This window comes from Hyperolius riggenbachi, chromosome 2 (genome assembly GCF_040937935.1).
Source record: "Hyperolius riggenbachi isolate aHypRig1 chromosome 2, aHypRig1.pri, whole genome shotgun sequence".
Lineage (NCBI taxonomy): Eukaryota > Metazoa > Chordata > Amphibia > Anura > Hyperoliidae > Hyperolius > Hyperolius riggenbachi.
The window spans coordinates 181,103,000-181,122,068 of record NC_090647.1 but is presented as its reverse complement, the minus strand read 5'-3'; the positions used below and the strand labels follow the sequence as shown (position 1 = coordinate 181,122,068).

Sequence of the window (19,069 nt, the reverse complement as noted above, 5' to 3'; positions counted from 1 at the left end):
AGCTCACATTAGTAGATACTCTGTAAAGCTGGGGAATGCCAAAGTAGAGTACCCTTGCCCAATGTTAGGCTGTTCATCCACTTTCTGGAGAAGGTGGGGGTAGACAACTTCCACACATCTGGGGGTAGGCCAGGGGGAAAAGGGAGGGGGGGGGGTAAACTTATGGTGGAATCTGGAAGCTCCCTTTAATAGTAAGAGAACAAATAGATGTCTAACCCCTGTCAGGTAAATGGGTAAAAGGGGTAATTTTTACCTTCTTCCTATTTATTAAAGTGTTACAAAAACAAACTGTTATTAGAAATTGATATAGTACAAAAATATTTTTGTAAAATTATGAACAAAAAAATCTTCTTCTGCATGTTTCTTTTGTCACTTGTAGACTTCTTTCATCGCAGCCGTAGGCCTTTATTCAATTCACTTTTCTCCTGAGTTTTCTCCTAGGAAATACTTTATATTGTGCTTAAAATAACTTTTCAGCACTCTGCAATTGGAAAAGCACCAACAAGTAGGTGAAAAAGTACTGTCAACATTATTCTGAGGATCTTCTTGCTTACTAAAGGCTTAAAATGTATTTGACTGACAATTTGTGAAAAGATCACAGAGAAAAATTAGGAGAAAAGGTGAATTAAATATGGGCTGTATAGTTCTCTCTTCACCTCTGTCCTCCTTCTGTATGCTTCTTTCTTGTTCTGGTAATTTCATATCTATATTTTATCTCTCTTCTTTAAATCTTGGTTAATTCTTCTGTGATTCTTTTTTCTTTCATTCTTCTGTGATTCTTTTTTCTTTCTTTCTTTCTTTCTTTCTTTCTTTCTTTCTTTCTTTCTTTCTTTCTTTCTTTCTTTCTTTCTTTCTTTCTTTCTTTCTTTCTTTCTTTCTTTCTTTCCTTCCTTCCTTCCTTCCTTTTCCTTCCTTCCTTCCCAGTATGATAAGGAACCCCTGCCTATGGTCACAGGTGGGGCTCCTGATCAGTAAGGTAGCGAGGTGTGACTAGGATGGACAGCAGACATTATGTTCTTGGATATGTAAGCATCAAAAAGGAAGAAAGATTGCCACACATGCACTATAGAATGTAACATTTGCATTTTGTTTTGCTGAGCATTGGTCCAGTTATCAGGTTTATAAGTGTATAGCTTATTGTTTAAGGTCTAGTTCACAGTGCTGAGTTGTGTTTCTGAATAATTCTGCATGTCAACTCACTGCCCATACTACTGTGTTGTAACTGATTGCGTTATTCTAACTTGCTGCATGCAGGTTTTGTATTATAGTCATTGCCCAGACTCCATTGTAGTTCACGGTCATAATAATGCGTGCTTTATGCAACTGCCCACTGTTAACCTAGCCTAAGGCTGGATTCACAGTGGTCAGTTGAATAACGCAGGTGTTAAAATGTGTGTGAACTGAGACTGGACATAGACTTAAATGCAAAGCCTGTATGCAGCAAGTTAGAGTAGCGCAACCCATTACTGTGAACAGCCCCATAGAATTGTATGGGCTGTGAGTTGACATGCAGAGTTTTTCTGCAACGCAACTGAGCACTGTGAACCTAGCCTAAAAGGCCACACAGCTGCTGTTAACAACCCCATCACAATGCTTCTTGAACTCTACTGTAGCTTGACAGGGAAGTACAAGAGGTAGGGTGCCAGAGGGGTTGGATTTTACAGTGGAAAAAAAAAACATTCCTGTACTAAAATGCTGTGGCATAAATCATTAATATTCTGTGTTCTTAATTAAAGTTTGAAGCACGTGTACCAAAACATATCCTGCACTGCTTGTTGAAAAAAGCCATCTTTTCTCCTCTTCATCATTAATTTCTAAAGTTTGATAATTACATGATAGTCTTTTGACCTGCAGGTATTTCTGTACATTTCTGTGATTGCATATTTTTAGGCATGAACCCAAAAGGTAATTAACATTGTTTCTATGCGCTGTATGCATGAGACTCCCTGCCCAAGAGCCAAATCCTTGTGAGCGACTGGGTTTTGCTACTTAGAACATCATTACACTGTGCCAATCATTTTAGATGTGGGAGATCTGTAGAGCTACTTCATGTTAAAAATATTATCTTTCCCCATTGTGGCGAGCCTGGATTACCCTGGGAATGTCTTTGTGCTGTGTTTGTGCCTAAAAGCTGCTGCCAGATTAAGGTTAGCTGTAGCATTTATGCTGGTCGGTCGGCATTATAGTTTTTAAAAGGCATTTGAGTTGTATACTTCCGTGCTGAGACAGGTCGAAAGGAACAGCCAGTGTTTGCCTTGCTTTTATTGCACAGTAACCACACATATGTTAAACAAAGCTAAAGTGTTTAATGCAACCGAAACCAAACTTTTATTGTACAAGACTGTGGCTTTGTGAAGAGTTTTGACTACGTCTTTTGTCTTTTATGGATTACTATAAAAGAGTATTTGGGATGACATAAGGAATCTCATATTATACTTTATGATTGCCTTGAGAACAGCTTTATCATTTATCCATGTTAAATGAGGAGAATGACTTCAAGTAATCTGGTTATTTGTGCACAGTGTGACTCAGGACATAAACAGGCAGGTTTTATTCCTCGCAGTCAAAGAATTATAACTTTTAAAGTGTACCTGAACTCTTGAACGGGACAGAAGGAAAACATAGAGAAATGCACCCTGTATGTATTTAGAGAGTTTAGCCTGTGTAATTCCCCCTCATTTGTGGCTAAGCACAAGTTTAATTTGATCTCTCCCCTGCATCAGCTGACTGCCATGGCAGAGAAGTTAATTGGTAAACACAGGATGTTAACAATATGTCTGCTTCCATGAAAGCAGGAAGTAGACACAACGCAGATTTAATGCATGATTTGTATCAGCTGAAACAAATCATTTTTTTTTTCTTTAAAGGTTATTATACCATTGCTCATCTTTTAGAGCAGAGAAAAAGTACTAAGTTCAGGTCCGCTTTAAGGGGATCCCAGTTTTAATCATGCATCACCATAGGCACGCTGTATATTCATTAGCATAAGCATTGCAGTGTGTTTACAAACATTTATTATATCAAAAATTGGTTATTAAAATGTATCTAAAGTAGCCACCGTCAGAACCGTTAGTACAAACGTATGTAAACATGACACTGGTGAAGCATAGTGGCTGGTTACTGAAGTCTGAAGACTTATTGTTACCTTCCATAAGTTGGTGCCAGAAGCAAATTAAGGTTCACCAGCAATTGCTAGTCAATGTCTTACTATATCTTATAATCACAGCCAGTAATCAAAAACAGTACATTATGCACTAGTAAAAACTCCAGGCCTGGCATTTAGTGAAACAAAACCACATTACTCATGATGAAATCAGCCCATCCTTGATAGAAAATCTAGAAATAATTACATAATATTTACACGCAGTGAACACTTTGTCAGGAGCACCTGTGCACCTTATTATAGATCTCCCCTTTTCTCCTTAACTTTCTGTGGTTCATACTGGAGCACAGGGCCGTAAAGAATTGCTTTTGGATTTGCCTTTGGTTAAAGCCTTTGATTTTGTACAGGTTTTTTTGGCACTCTTAGCTTCATTCTCTAAGTGGTCTGTTATCTGTTAAATTTTATGTTGCATTAAACTGGGTACCACCAGTTATGCAAATAGCATAATTGCAGCATGCACCCAACACACAGTTACACTGCACATTGGCAACCTCGAATTGAATGTAATTTAGTGACTATACGGATAAGGATGTAACCCTCACCTGTCATATTTTATATGTTTTAATAGTTTTGATTCGAGTAAGGGTAAGTGCGAGTAAGGGTCTTCTTTTAGGCTACTCCTGCTGTCAACTGCCATGTAAAGGAGAATGTAACCTGCTTCCTATGGCTGGGTCCCTCATGGCTTTAACATGAACTTGATGACAGGGATAATATATAAAAGACAGCAATAAAGATTCTAACTCTGATTTTTAACTCTAACTCAAAAATATGTTGCTACTACCATTCCTGTTAGGGAGACTTATCCACTTTGCGTCGGAATTGAAAAGAGGAAGATTCATCTGGATAGACAAACAGCACCATTTTCTCCAGTATTCAAAACTAAAATTAATATTTTAGTTGGTGGCGGGCTTCAAAAAAATATTAACACAGTGCAGTCACTGGAGAGGTCTATTGGACCTCCCAGCTAGTCATTAATCATATATACCAGTCTATAAGTATACCAAGTAAAAATAAGTGAAATTGAAACAAATGAAGGTTTGCCCCACTGCTCAGTGCCTACACCCACCTCCAGCATCGTAGACCCCGCTTCCACGGACACGTAAGAGGTGTCTCACACCAAGGTTATGTGATACCAGGAATTGTTTTGATGTGTCACCGATGCCTGCTGCTACGAAATTTTGGCTGTCACTTTGAAATCATTACATTTGCAAGATGGAAGGTGCACGCTTAAGACTTTTTCCTCGATCTATTAAGTATACTGGTGTACTCCCTTCCAGTACCAGCGGAGCACACGTCTTTGTGACTTTTGCCATTTTTTAGGCAGAGCTTTGCAGGGCTACGATTGGAATTTGCGCTGTGTTGCTCACTTTCCTCACAGCTTAATTGTTTATTGGGAAGTGCCAAACACCATCCTATTTTACTTTGGTTCACGATTAATCATATATACCAGTCTGTAAGTATACCAAGTAAAAAGAAGTGAAATTGAAACTGATGAAGGTTTGGAGGGTGTGGCCCAAATTTTTTGTTCTGTTCCAACGCATTTCATGGTTTCACATGTAAAACTCCCCATTCAGAAATCTTAGTGTGTTTTTCAGCTACATTGTGAAATACAGTCATTGCAATAGGCATCCTGTGCGTGTTCAAAGGTAATAAATAGATGATAATAGCCAGTGTTAACCCTTTCTAACCGCTGCAATAAAAATGTTGGGAAATACATAAAACAGGTTACAAAAAAAAGAAAAAAAAACATTCACAAGGAGCAAAACTAATAAATAGTCTCTTTATCTTTTTCAGATTAGTTTTTTTCCTGTCTGGTTTAGATATGCTTGGCAGGAACATACATTTGAGGAGCAGGACTGGCCACACACAGGGTGCACAAAACAATGCTTCTCTCCTCAATATAATGAAATACAGCATCTCTAGGAGTAGAAGTATAAGGAGTTATGTTACATGGTGACTTGTAGGTACAGATGTTAGCTGGAAGGTGGCATTAGGACTGGTGTTGGGTATTTCTTAAACAGGCACTCTAGCTTTCAAGAGCTACTTTGACCAATTAAAGAGCCAGTATATAATTTTAGAGAACAGAACTTTAAAACAACTCCAAATGTTAAATGTTATATATATATTTTTTTTTCAGCTTGGTATCAGGATGTTTGTAATATTGGGTGGTAGAGTACTCTTGTAGTGCCACCATAAACGACCTATAATAAAAGTACACAGCACTACAAAACTATTCAGTGTGCATTGTAATTGTTCCAATAAATGTTGTCTCAGTGCAGAATATATCCAGTATATCAGACAAGGAGCATTCATTGTTACATGCCATGGTAAATGAAAGAGAGTAGTTATGATCCTTGATCTTATCACGGCTTCCATAAACTCTTTATTGAGTCTGAAGATAAAGGCAGTTTGTTCTCAGAAGATGTAGTGTTAAAAATCCGTCCGTAACATTTAAGTGGCAGGGCCCTCCCCTTTATTGTTTCCTATATTTTCTGTCAATGTTCTTCCTCAATGAAATGCATTGGTATATACAGTATTTGCCATTGACGTTTGTAATGATTTATTATGCCTGAGTTATATGTGTGATGCCCACCATTATTTATGTTGTATTTTTCAGATGATGCTAATTCCAATAATAATAATAATATTATTAGATTAAACTTACTTCCTCCAATACAGTGAAAGAGTCTCTTGGACGCTAATACATTTAGGGCTCGTTCACACCTAGGGCGTTTTTGTCCTTTTTTTAAGCGCCATGCGATTTTGAAAATCGCCCTAAAAAGTTAGTGCAATGATTCCTTATGAGAGTGTTCTCATCTGAGCGCTTTGTTTCCGATCTGCTCAGCAAAGCGCTGCCTGTACCATTTTCTGAGCATTTTTGCTCAATAGAAGGTATAGGGAAATCGCAAAGCGCCTGAAAAAGTGCTTTGTATAGTTATTTGCCCAGCGATTTGATGAATAAATACATTGTAGTTATTCATTTCCAGATCAAAGGGTTCACTTCCTGACTTGCATCAGGAAGTGAAAAAAAGCAAAAGCGCTTTGCAAAAGCGCTTAGGAAAGCGCTTTAAAAAAAAATTGCCCAATGAAATCGCAAATCGCTGGTGTCAGCGATTGCGATTTTAGATGTGAACAAAGCCTAACTCTTTAACCCATTACCAACTTCAAACTATAAGCGCTCCCTGCGCGACTCTGCATACCCTGCCTAGCCTGCCAGGCTGAGGAAGGCGCACTTCCCCAGCAGCAGAAAAAAATCGGCCCTGCTGCTAAAAGGTTAAGTTAGCCACACCACATACAAATGTATCCTCAAGAGTTTGGTCTTTGTGATACAAATGCATTTAAGGCACTAGTTTAGGCTCATTTTTTAATGCATATTGTCGTGTGAAACGTGATTTGCAATGTACATAGTTTTTTGCATAGCACATAAATCATTTTTGCATTATTAAATTTTTATAATTTAGCTTGCTGGGTTTGCAAAACTGTCTTCCTGTGTGAATGTTGAAAGCTGCTTGCTAAACAGCACTTTGTGAGCCACCAGGAAAGTGTGGGAAGGGTCTATTGCTTTCCTACACAGGGAACAAGGAGGAACTGCTGAACCATAGTTGCACTGCTGGCCATAACGAGTTGATCTGTCTCAGCAAATGGAGGATATGTTCTGGGTCAGGTGATGTGCTTTGTGTTGGGGAAGGAGCTACCGAGTTAATAAAGAGCAACTTGATGCAACCTGCCAGACAGGCAAAAGTACAGACACGCAGCTTACAAAACATTGTGCATTGCTAACTAATATTAAAGTGCTGGGCCCCCGGTTCGAATCCCAGCCAGGTCAACATCTGCAAGAAGTTTGTATGTTCTCCCCATGTCTGTGTGGGTTTTCTCCGGGCACTCCGGTTTCCTCCCACATCCCAAAAACACACAGATAAGTTAATTGGCTTTCCCCAAAAAAATTGGCACTAGACCATACATGCACTACATGATACATACATACAGTGGGTTGCAAAAGTATTCAGCCCCCTTGAAGTTTTCCACATTTTGTCACATTACTGCCACAAACATGCATACATTTTATTGGAATTCCACGTGAAAGACCAATACAAAGTGGTGTACATGTGAGAAGTGGATCGAAAATCATAAATCATTCCAAACATTTTTTACAAATAAATAACTGCAAAGTGGGGTGTGCGTAATTATTCGGCCCCCTGAGTCAATACTTTGTAGAACCACCTTTTGCTGCAATTACAGCTGCCAGTCTTTTAGGGTATGTCTCTACCAGCTTTGCACATCTAGAGACTGAAATCCTTGCCCATTCTTCTTTGCAAAACCGCTCCAGCTCAGTCAGATTAGATGGACAGCGTTTGTGAACAGCAGTTTTCAGATCTTGCCACAGATTCTCGATTGGATTTAGATCTGGACTTTGACTGGGCCATTCTAACACATAGATATGTTTTGTTTTAAACCATTCCATTGTTGCCCTGTCTTTATGTTTAGGGTCATTGTCCTGCTGGAAGGTGAACCTCCGCCCCAGTCTCAAGTCTTTTGCAGACTCCAAGAGGTTTTCTTCCAAGTTTGCCCTGTATTTGGCTCCATCCATCTTCCCATCAACTCTGACCAGCTTCCCTGTCCCTGCTGAAGAGATGCACCCCCCGAGCATGATGCTGCCACCACCATATTTGACAGTGGGGATGGTGTGTTCAGAGTGATGTGCAGTGTTAGTTTTCCGCCACACATAGCGTTTTGCATTTTGGTCAAAAAGTTCCATGTTGGTCTCATCTGACCAGAGCACCTTCTTCCACATGTTTGCTGTGTCCCCCACATGGCTTGTGGCAAACTGCAAACAGGACTTCTTATGCTTTCTGTTAACAATGCCTTTCTTCTTGCCACTCTTCCATAAAGGTCCAGACCCACCTGCACTCCCCTCCAGGTATCGCATATTGGCCTCGGGGCCCCGGCCAGTGAGAGAAGTCCGGGGCCCCTGGCCATCGTGCAAACCAATCGTGTGTTTTTAAACTCTTCCATAAAGGCCAACTTTGTACAGTGCATGACTAATAGTTGTCCTATGGACAGAGTCTCCCACCTGAGCTGTAGATCTCTGCAGCTCGTCCAGAGTCACCATGGGCCTCTTGACTGCATTTCTGATCAGCGCTCTCCTTGTTCGGCCTGTGAATTTAGGTGGATGGCCTTGTCTTGGTAGGTTTACAGTTGTGCCATACTCCTTCCATTTCTAAATGATTGCTTGAACAGAGCTCCGTGGGATGTTCAAGGCTTTGGAAATCTTTTTGTAGCCTAAGCCCGCTTTAAATTTCTCAATAACTTGATCCCTGACCTGTCTTGTGTGTTCTTTGGACATTACGGTGTTATAGGCAATGTCTATAGGCAACTGACTGCACTCAGATCAAAGGGGGCCGAATAATTATGCACACACCACTTTGCAGTTATTTATTTGTAAAAAATGCTTGGAATCATGTATGATTTTCGTTCCACTTCTCACATGTACACCACTTTGTGTTGGTCTTTCATGTGGAATTCCAATAAAATTGATTCATGTTTGTGGCAGTAATATGACAAAATGTGGAAAACTTCAAGGGGGCCGAATACTTTTGCAACCCACTGTATGACTATGATAGGGACTAGATTGTGAGCAATTGTGACAATATACTCTGTACAGCGCTGCGTAATATGTCGGCACTATATAAATACTTAAATAAATAAATAAATATCACACTCTTATGATACTATTACTAATAAAAATGGGAGGATGAACTGGTATTGAACTAGGGGACTTCCTCCTGCTCCTCTCCACATCCAGAGCCCATGCTGGAAGACACCAAATCACAACTAGGGGGAAGGGTGTTAGCCATAGAAATAATCGGAAGAAAGTCAGGTGCAGAGGGGAAGACATGGTGAAGGGGATGGAAGGACGACTGGCGCTGCAGCAGGCTGATATAGCAGATAAGGTCACCTCTGTTCCCTTCCGGTCTTTGCTCTGCACATCCTCTGCTCTTTGTCTCAGCTGGCCTGGCTCTTACAACTGCCACTTCAGGATAGGCACCTTCAGGACTTGGCTGATGAGGGGCTGCCATTTTGTGTTTTAGCCGGCCAAAGCCCAAAAACGTAGGTTACCTACGGGCTTCTTTGCACTTCTTTGTCACATCAGCCAGCCACTTCTCACATTGCATGTTCAGATCCCGAAGTGGCCAGACTTCAGTAAGCTTGCTGTAACATCTATAAGGTGCTCAAGTTCATTGTTAAAGCACACCATTCTGATGCCAAAAGATCAGCATGACAATGAGGCAGTTTTCGTATTCCTAACATTGTGGGCTTCCTTTAGGGCTGGTGCACACCAAAACCCGCTAGCAGATCCGCAAAACGCTAGCAGATTTTTAAACGCTATTTTTTATTTTTATGAGGCGTTTTGCTAGCGTTTTGCGGATTGCTGCTGCGGTTTTCAGTATAGTAGATTTCATATATTGTTACAGTAAAGCTGTTACTGAACAGCTTCTGTAACAAAAACGCCTGCAAAACCGCTCTGAAGTGCCGTTTTTCAGAGCGGTTTGCGTTTTTCCTATACTTAACATTGAGGCAGAAACGCATCCGCAATCCAAAAAATGCCTCACCCAGGCATTTTTCGTTTCCGCAAAACGCCTCCCGCTCTGGTGTGCACCACCCCATTGAGATACATTGACCAAGCAGATCCGCAGCCGCAAGCGGATCTGAAAACGCCCAAAAAGCCGCCCGGTGTGCACCAGCCCTTAAAGAGGAATTCCAGTGAAAATAATGTAATAAAAAAGTGCTTCATTTTTACAATAATTATGTATAAATGATTTAGTCAGTGTTTGCCCATTGTAAAATATTTCCTCTCCCTGAATTACATTCTGGCATTTATCACATGGTGACATTTTTACTGCTGGCAAGTGATGTCACTGGAAGGAGATGCTGCTTGCTTTTTAGTTAACAGTTGGAAACAGATGTTATTTCCCACAGTTCAACAAGGCTCCCACAGTGTGATGTCAGGACCTCAGAGCTGTGAGGCCCTGACATCGGACTGTGGGAGGGGGTTCCCCACAAAATCAGCCATACAGAGCCCCCTGATTATCTGTTTGAGAAAAGGAATAGATTTTTCATGGGAAAGGGGGTATCAGCTACTGATTGGGATGAAGTACATTTCTTGGTTACGGTTTCTCTTTAAAGCATGGTGTGCTCTTCATGTTTGTGCCACATGCAAATAATATATTTTGTTTTCTTTTTCCCTTTGCAAAGGAGAGAAACCATACATGTGTACTTGGGAAGGATGCACCTGGAAGTTTGCACGCTCAGATGAACTAACTCGGCATTACCGCAAACATACAGGAGTGAAGCCATTCAAATGTGCAGACTGTGATCGCAGCTTCTCTCGTTCAGACCACTTAGCATTACACCGTCGGAGACACATGCTGGTTTGAGTCCACTACCCATCTGGGCATTTAGAAAAGCTGGTTCTTTTCTTCAGAATTCATTCAGCAGGGCTGAATCCCACCCACAGTGTTACAGGAAGGAAGCCTACATGAGATCCAAAGTGAAGGAATTACACAGAAGGCTACTTGGGTTTCTAAAGAATCTAGTCTACTCAAGGCTTGGGTTGTCCGGTCCCCGTCCATACCTCGGATCAGAAGACTTTCACACTGAGGATGAAGGCACTTTTTCCAGGCCTCAGCTAGAAACAATTTAAAAGGTCCTATTGTACATTTTCCTCCTACTGGGATTAATTTTTGCAAAAGTTGCTCCTAGTTTTCAGAAATAATGTATCATAGATTGTTTTGGAAATCTTGGAAAACAAATTGAATTATTGATTATCTTTTTTTTGTTGACTGCTTGGATTTTTTTTTTAAAGCAACAGTGAAACAATGAAAACAACCCATGTGAGTACGAGTAACTGCAGTTACTTATATAGGAAAAACTGACAGCAACTGTCCATTTACAGAACCTGGGATTTTTGCAATAACCACGATGGTCATGAGACGTCGCTCATAATTTCCATCCAGTGGAGCAGGCATATAAGATTATAATGGATAATACAAATATCATACTCTTTCTTTGAGTATTCAGATTTTTTTTTTATTTTCACTTTCTTTGTTGTTTGTGAAAGTATATTGGCCGGTATTTTAAGTGAAGTACTGTTTGTGTTTGTGAAATGACTTGGCCTTGCCTAAAGCCTTCTTATATTTCCCCATTTTTGTGCATCCCAAATCCAAAACAATTGTACAGCGCTCAGTATTCTATTTTCACACCTGTGTAATACTCCTTAAAGTATTACAAGCTTACCGGTCAGTAGTGGAGTTTCAGGTTCCTGTTTAGAGATTATGGGGCAATCAGATAGCACAAACTGGAACGGTTGCACTTCTTGCTGCTAAAGAGCAATAATGACTGTCTTATATGGATTTACTATAGATCAAGTGTTTAAACTGCATTTTTTACCAAGTCACAGGAGGCCTTTGTCAAAGTATGCTATATTATATTTCAAAACCCAACAATGTTCTAATGTAAAGGCTGCACAAGGTAAAAGATAACAGAACAAAAATGTAGTATTAATTGTACTAAATAATGTGAATACTGATATTTTCAGAACATTAACTTTTCTTTTGGATACAAACGTTACAAAATTAAGCATAGCTTAACTTTGTACCATAGACCACAAGCTTCCCAGGTATACATAAGGGAACATTCACCAGCTTTGTACTGTGAAGCAATGTGCAATGTATATGGGCAAAACTAGGAGGTTGTGTTATCTATAAAAACATTTGCCCCCCTTTCCCAACACACCAGCAACAGCAGAGGCATATTATGGGCAGGGTTTTTCAGTGAGTGAGGTGAGGCATTGCCTATGGTGCTGAGGACTGCAAAGTCACCTGCTATCCTATGCATATTTGAATTAACCCATTAGCAGCTTCAATAGAGTTATCTCATTTGAGATAAGTGCACTGCTTTTGACCTCAGTTGGTAGAACTCGTTGCGCTGTAATTATCTTGGAATGCTTTGATCTCTCTCTGCTAACAAAAAACTCAGAAACTGAAAGCAGAAGTCCTCTATTGTTGTCTCACACTGCCCCCTAGTGACAAGTAGCCATAAATACACATTACAGCAGTAACAATTAGAGTCTAGGAAATCTAACAAAGAAGAAATTTAAAAAAAATGTGCAAAAATAAATTGGCCTGGAGCATTTGCAAGCCTCTAAATAAATTGGCTGCTAAAGGGTTACATTTTGTTCGGTTATGCAGTAAAGTCCATCAGTCCATCAGTAGCACAGGTAGAGTGTCGTTGTGTTAATACAGGAGTTATCTTAGCAAAGCTAAGTTTGAAAAACCCATCCCTTACTCCTTCTCCCCGTGTTAAGTAATGGCTGCGTAAGACTACTGCTTTGGTAGTCCCCCATCGGCTAAATGTGTTGCTGCTCTATAGCCTGTCATTGTCATAAGTGTGAGTGTCCGCACTACCTTTGTTTTGTATTAGTAACCAAGCAATATGAGATCTAAGCACATTAATGACACATAGAATATGAACAATACTAGTTAAATGAAATGCTTGAACATTTAATGTTGATCTCCACCTCATTGTTTTCCAGTTGTTATAGGTAGAGTGGCTTAGATCTGGGTTAGATCTGTATTCTTACATTTGCTATTGTGGTAGCTAGAGGAAGTGAGGTCATTTATCTGATGGGGGCACAGGGAGCTATGAGAATGTTTTTAGTATTGTGAAGTGAAAAGATTCCTGGGCCCATATGCAATTAACTTTTTCACCTGAGTTTTCACCTAGGAGATACCTTTTCATCTTCTTTTTAAAATAACTTTTCAGCATTTTGTAAACTAAAAAGTACCAAAACGTAAAGAAAAAGTATTATCAAAATTATTTTGAGTATTTTCTTGCTTTTTGGTGGCTTAAAAGGGATGTTATGATAAGGTGTGAAAATGTCAACTTGGAGAAAACTCCAAATGGTAATTGCATATGGGCCCTTGTCTTTTATGCCATCCCCAACTGACAGATTCCCTCACGTCCTGCCACGTCACTTTGTTAATGAGACCTAGTAATGAAACTATAAAAATCTATCTGTACCCTATCCAAAAGAAGCTTTGGCTGAAGTTAACACTTTAGCATATCACATCCTAAAATGTATTGTTTGGCATTACCTTAAACTGTATTACTGCATTAATTGATTCTTAATTGCCCTGTATAGTAGTTAATTACCAAGCAATATGAATATTTCATTTTTGCACTGGCAAAGACAGTATGTTTGTTTTAAAATTATTCTAAAGTAATAGGACAGGCTATAGGAATTGCTGTTAACTTATAAGCTTGGCTATGTGTACTTTACATACTCGTGTCCTACATGCTGTACACGCAGGGGATGCAGTTACTTTAGTCTGAGTACAGCTTACTCCATGCTTTCTATATCATATACATTAATGGATGTCATGTGTTAACTCAGTGAATCTAAGTAAAAGCATGAAGATTCAAAAGGGCCCGTAAACACATTTGTCATCCGAAACAATCTTTACAGGTTGGCATAGATTATTTTACCAACCACAGGCATCCCTAATCAAACCACCCTAAAACTCCTAGGTATTATGAAGGCCCACAAATAAATATAAACATAAGCCTTTCAATCTGTATTTTACAGGTTTACTGTATATGTTAAATAATCTGATTTACAAACCCTATTAGGTACTGGTTCTATTGTGTTATGATCTTTCTATGGTGATTTTTATGTTTCTTGTGTAAAGTGAATATGTTATTGCACTGAGATTTTGTGTTTAGTATATTGCCTTCTACATGATATTGGCTGTAGCTCAGAACACTTTATACAGGTCATATTTAAAATAATGACAAAGCACAACATACAAAACAAGCAAATAAACAGGTGGGCAAAAAAACGTAAATGCGAATTATGAATTTAACTTAATAGTACTAGTTTGAGTGTTTGCGTTAACCTCTTTAATGACTTTAAAGACCAGTCAACTTAAAGGGAATGTATAGTAGTTTTAGCAGCTGTGTTTTATTTATTTATTGTGGTTTTTAAAAAAAAATTTGCTTAAGAGATCTGCTATTACAAATGATATATATTTATTTATACATTTTTGGGTGCTTCAGCTATTGGTTTTGTTAAAAATGTTGTGAGTCAGAAAAGACAATCACATTACTGGTGCATTAAACACATCTTCTGATAGCTGGTAATGAGTAAAGGTGGACTTACAAAATTCTCTATAACAATTTTACATTGATAAATGCAATTTCGATTTGGACAAAACTTCTGTGAAAACAAATTTTTTTTGCAAAATTTGTAGTTTCAGTATACATTTTCAGAGATTATGAAATGCTGGAACCACCTGCTCAACCTTTGCCTCCTGGGCATACTTTTGGCGATGTTGATTGGATAGTCAGGATGGGAACAGGCACATTAACCAGAGCTTACGGCATAACCGGAGTATTTTCCTGGACCATGCTTAGATTTTTTTTTAGATGTCTGCAAATTCTAATAAGTTAAAAAAATTTGCCTGCCGCTAATAACTAGGCCATATTGTTCGTTGTGATGCAATATTATCTTTACTATACTGCAGTGGAACAATAATTTACGTGACCGTATACAACTCTTACAAACCAAATCAGCAAGTGAAGCAAATAGTGCATTTTAAATTATTATAATCAATATATTGCTGATTGGAAACATTTTTTTTAAACTAGCTCAGTAATACTAAAACCAATAAATAAATAACACAGCCATGAAAACATCACTTGATACTTCCCTATACATTTGAAGAGGACATTTTTATAGGGATACTTTGTAGGAAAACATTACCTTTAGTATAACCAATGGCATTTATTAGTAAATTATAATCTGAGGTTGTGATTACCGAATATTTAAAATTCACAGTTCAACAATAATAACTGCCTAGTGAATGCTAAAAAATGCATTCTCCATAAAAATGTTTGCAAAGGTAGATCTTTAAAGTGTACCCAAGCTGAAGCTCAAGTCAAAAAAGTAATACTTACCTAAGAAGATGGAAGCCTCTATTCTGTAAAGGCTTCCCACAGCGTCCTCTGGTCCCCCATTGCCACTCACGGACCCCCCCAAAGATTTCCGATAAGGGCTTGTTGGAAATCTGATTGGGGCCGTACTCCTCTTCAAGCACAATTTTGGCTGTACTGCACCTTTACAAGTATGGCGTCACCTGCACATTAAGCTGGAGCTGCTTGTGCATGAACAGTTCTGTTGTTCTGTGCAGGTGTTGTGCTCATGCAGGTGCAGCATAGCCATGCTCGTGCTTAAAGAGGAGAATGGCCCGGATCTTCTTGAGGGCTGGTTCACATTTGGCGCTTTTGTAGCGCTTTGCTGATCACCGGCGATCAGCAAAGTGCTGCTGCTAATGTATCCCTTTGGATACATTGTCACTGCAGTGTTTGCGATTGTGATCAATGGCAAATACGCTGCATGCAGCGCTTTGGTGATGATGGCGCTGTGATTCTCATTCTATTGAAAAGGAATCACAAGCGCAAATCATGGTAAATCTAAAGATTTTGCCCGCCGAATCACGATAAAGCTCCCAGTGTGATCTAGCCCTGAGGGTTTCATCAAGCGACGGAAAGAGCGTGGAGGACCTGGGAAGCCTCTAGGATCCCAAGGCTTCCGTCTTCTAAGGTAAGTCGTTCCTTTTTGCCCTAAGCCTCAGCTCGGGTTCACTTTAAAAAAACATGTTCAGAACCTAGGCTTATTGCTAATCAATAACGATGTAATCTTGCACCAACATAGTACATATTTGCCTCTGTGTATTGGTACATGGTACATGGGATGTATACGATTTCTGCTTTTTACTTTACAGGTTCCAATAAAAAGGTCTGTGATTGCATGTTCCCTAAACACATTTACTGGTTTCAGGTGGCTTTACAATTGATATCATTCATGCATGAAACAGTATGATGGCATCCTATATTATAGTACCTTGTTAATAAACAGAGGAGGTGATGGCAGATTAAAAGAAAAAAACTATAAAAAATATTTTATGAAGGATGTGTGAAGTATTATGCTGTTATGTGAGATGAATTTATACTGTTTATTTTATTTCAGGTTGTGCGTTTGTTTAAAAAAAATCACGGTTGTACCTGGTTGAATATTAAATATCCAGTGTTGTATACATATTATTTTAAAGATCATTTCAATGGGGAAGCCTGAGTCCTGTTTTCAAATGTTTGTGTTGAAGTGAAATTACAAAAGAGCTGCAGAAATGAAACACAACTGATAATGATACAATGAATTTTATGATGCAAAAAATATTCTAGCTTAATCCCCAGTACAGTCAAATAGGTGTGGCATTTTCCTCATACTTCTCAATAACGATTGCTTTTTTGGAGACTTGGGGGCTTAAAGCAGATCCGATATGAAAAACTAACTATAACAAACATCTTGTCTATATATCTTAGATAAAGTTTAGATAGTGTACACAGTAAATCTAGCTGCAAACAGCTTCAACAGTATATGATTATTTCTTCCTGGGATACAATGAGAGCAGTCATGTTCTGCTTGTGATCATTACACAGGCAAGCTGCTCTGCATCTCCACCATTCAGCCTGTTAAAACTTCACTCCTCCTCCTCCCCTCTGCCTCTGAAATCTCTGGCTAGTAACACTTCCTCCTGCCCAGGCTGAGCTCCCATAAGCCCTTGCTACATGAGTCTCAGAGTGCTTAGGCGCTGGAGGAGCTGGGGGCAAGGCTTGTTTAGTTTATAGGGAATTAGGGTATTAAAACACAAAAAAAAAGTATTTGGCTTGAGGAATGCCCTATTAACTATATGAAAGAAACATAATTATGCAATGAGAAAAATGTTATCTCGGATCCACTTTAAAGAGACTCAGAGATGAGCCAACATAAAGATTTTTCACTTACCCGGGGCTTCCTCCAGCCCCATAAGCATGGATGTGTCCCTCGCCGTCCTCCCGCAGTCCTCCGTTCAGTGGCAATCATCCCCGGTAATTGGCTCAGTCAGGTCCAGTCTGGGTCTTCTGCGCAGACTTTCCGCGCATGCGCAGTTGACCCGGACTCCTGCAGTAAGGTTTGGGAAACAATATCATGTAAAGTCTTCCATGCATATACATAGAAAAACAAAAATTTGCTTTCCTAAAACAGAAAGAATTTGCGATAATTCAGGTTGGAGTGAGCTCGAGATGTCTCCCAGGCACCACTGCTGAATATATGCAAATTAACCATTGTACCCTTAGAAGCTAAACACACCTCCAGAACCGCTGGAATGCAATGATGTGTCAGCTTGTTAAATTGTACAGAGCCATAATAATCCAACATGCATACAGACTGTTTCGGATTGTTTGATCCTCATCAGTGCATGGCATGGATTAATTTGGCTCTATGGAGTAGGGCTTGTAAACCGAGAGGTACAGACTAACCAGCAAGCTCATGGTGACCCAGAACTCATTGGAGTGTGTATATACATATACCCCCGTCTTACAGTGTCAGAGTACGTAAAAGCCCTTTTTTTTTTTTTGTAATAATTTGTTTGACTTTTTAGTGTTATCTGTGTTCCCATTGGGGAGATTTCCCCTCACTTTCTTTCCCAGAGTTTTTTGGGTTGCAATATGAACCTTTATGATCCTGGCGGCAGGTAATAAGAAATAACAAATTGCAGCTTCATAGAAGTTGTAACCTTTCTCCACTCTACTCTTAATAAAGTTGTTGTTTTTTGCAGTCTGTGTCTCTGCTGGAGGGATTTACCTGGTTTCTTTTAGGGTAAGAAATTTAGAATAATCTCCCAATTAGAGACATAACAAGTATTAAAAACTGAAAATAATTTCTATCACTTTTCCACAATACCCAGGACTAATATATATATATATATATATATATATATATATATATATATATATATATATATATATATATATATATATATATATGTATGTATATATGTATATATATATATATATATATATATATATATATATATATATATTTATATATATATATATATATATATATATATATATTTATATATATATATATATATATATATATATATAATATATATTGTATTTTCATATTAATTTCTTCTGGACAGAGCTGATTGAAATATATGCCCTGCTTGGAGCCTAGTAGTTGCTAAAACCAGTATATTTAAAGATATGCAGCACACAGTTCTTACTTAAAAAATACTAGCATTGATTGCTTAGCAGGAAATAAGGTGTAATGGGAACAAGGTGCCATCCACATTTTAGTATCAAAGTGGATAATACCGTGTTTCACCAAAAATGAGACGTGCTCACAAGCAATTCATTTTTTTCTCCTGCGTTATCTCCTAGGAAATCATTTTTATATTCTCTTTAAAATAACTTTTAAGCATTTACCTTTCACCTACTTTTTGGTACATTGTGTATTGTAAAGTTCTGAAAAATTATATTAAATAGAAGATGAAAAATTTTCTCCTAGGAGAAAACATAAGTGAAAAAGTGAATTGCATATGGGCCATTGTTTTATATAAATTTTTGTTCCAAAAGATGTGCTAGGGCTTATTTTCAGGGGATGTCTTATATTTCTGTGAACACCTTGAAGAACAAACTACAAATATTAATGAACAAAAAAATAAAACGTATTTCAAATGTTATCACATTCTGGGACATCACAACTCTCCAAACTCAAATGTTATCACATTCTAGAACATCATAATAACTCTTCAATCTCAAATGTTATCACATTCTGGAACATCATCCAAACTCTGAATTCCATCATGAATTTCTTGCAATTCAATTTAATTTATTCATTTACAGTAATTTCATCACATTCTGGAACATCACCATAACTCTCCAATTCCTGAGTTCTTGTGCCGTGTGTCCTCCTGCCTTCCCCACTGTGCCACCTCTTTCTCTGATAGATCCAAAAGT

The 19,069-nt window shown here is 38.6% G+C and overlaps 1 protein-coding gene across 5 annotated transcripts in view; it reads left to right on the top strand.

Annotated features, from left to right (window-relative positions):
* The window catches only part of KLF12 (KLF transcription factor 12), a 252,077-nt gene extending 235,243 nt beyond the window's left edge, over window positions 1-16,834 (top strand). For all 5 annotated transcript variants that reach the window (XM_068267857.1, XM_068267856.1, XM_068267854.1 and 2 more), the window contains exon 6: window positions 10,418-16,834. In XM_068267857.1, the coding sequence (XP_068123958.1) occupies window positions 10,418-10,599 (182 nt within the window). In that variant the 3' untranslated portion in view covers window positions 10,600-16,834. The remainder of the gene's footprint in view (window positions 1-10,417) is intronic.
* The last annotated feature ends 2,235 nt before the right edge of the window (window positions 16,835-19,069 follow it).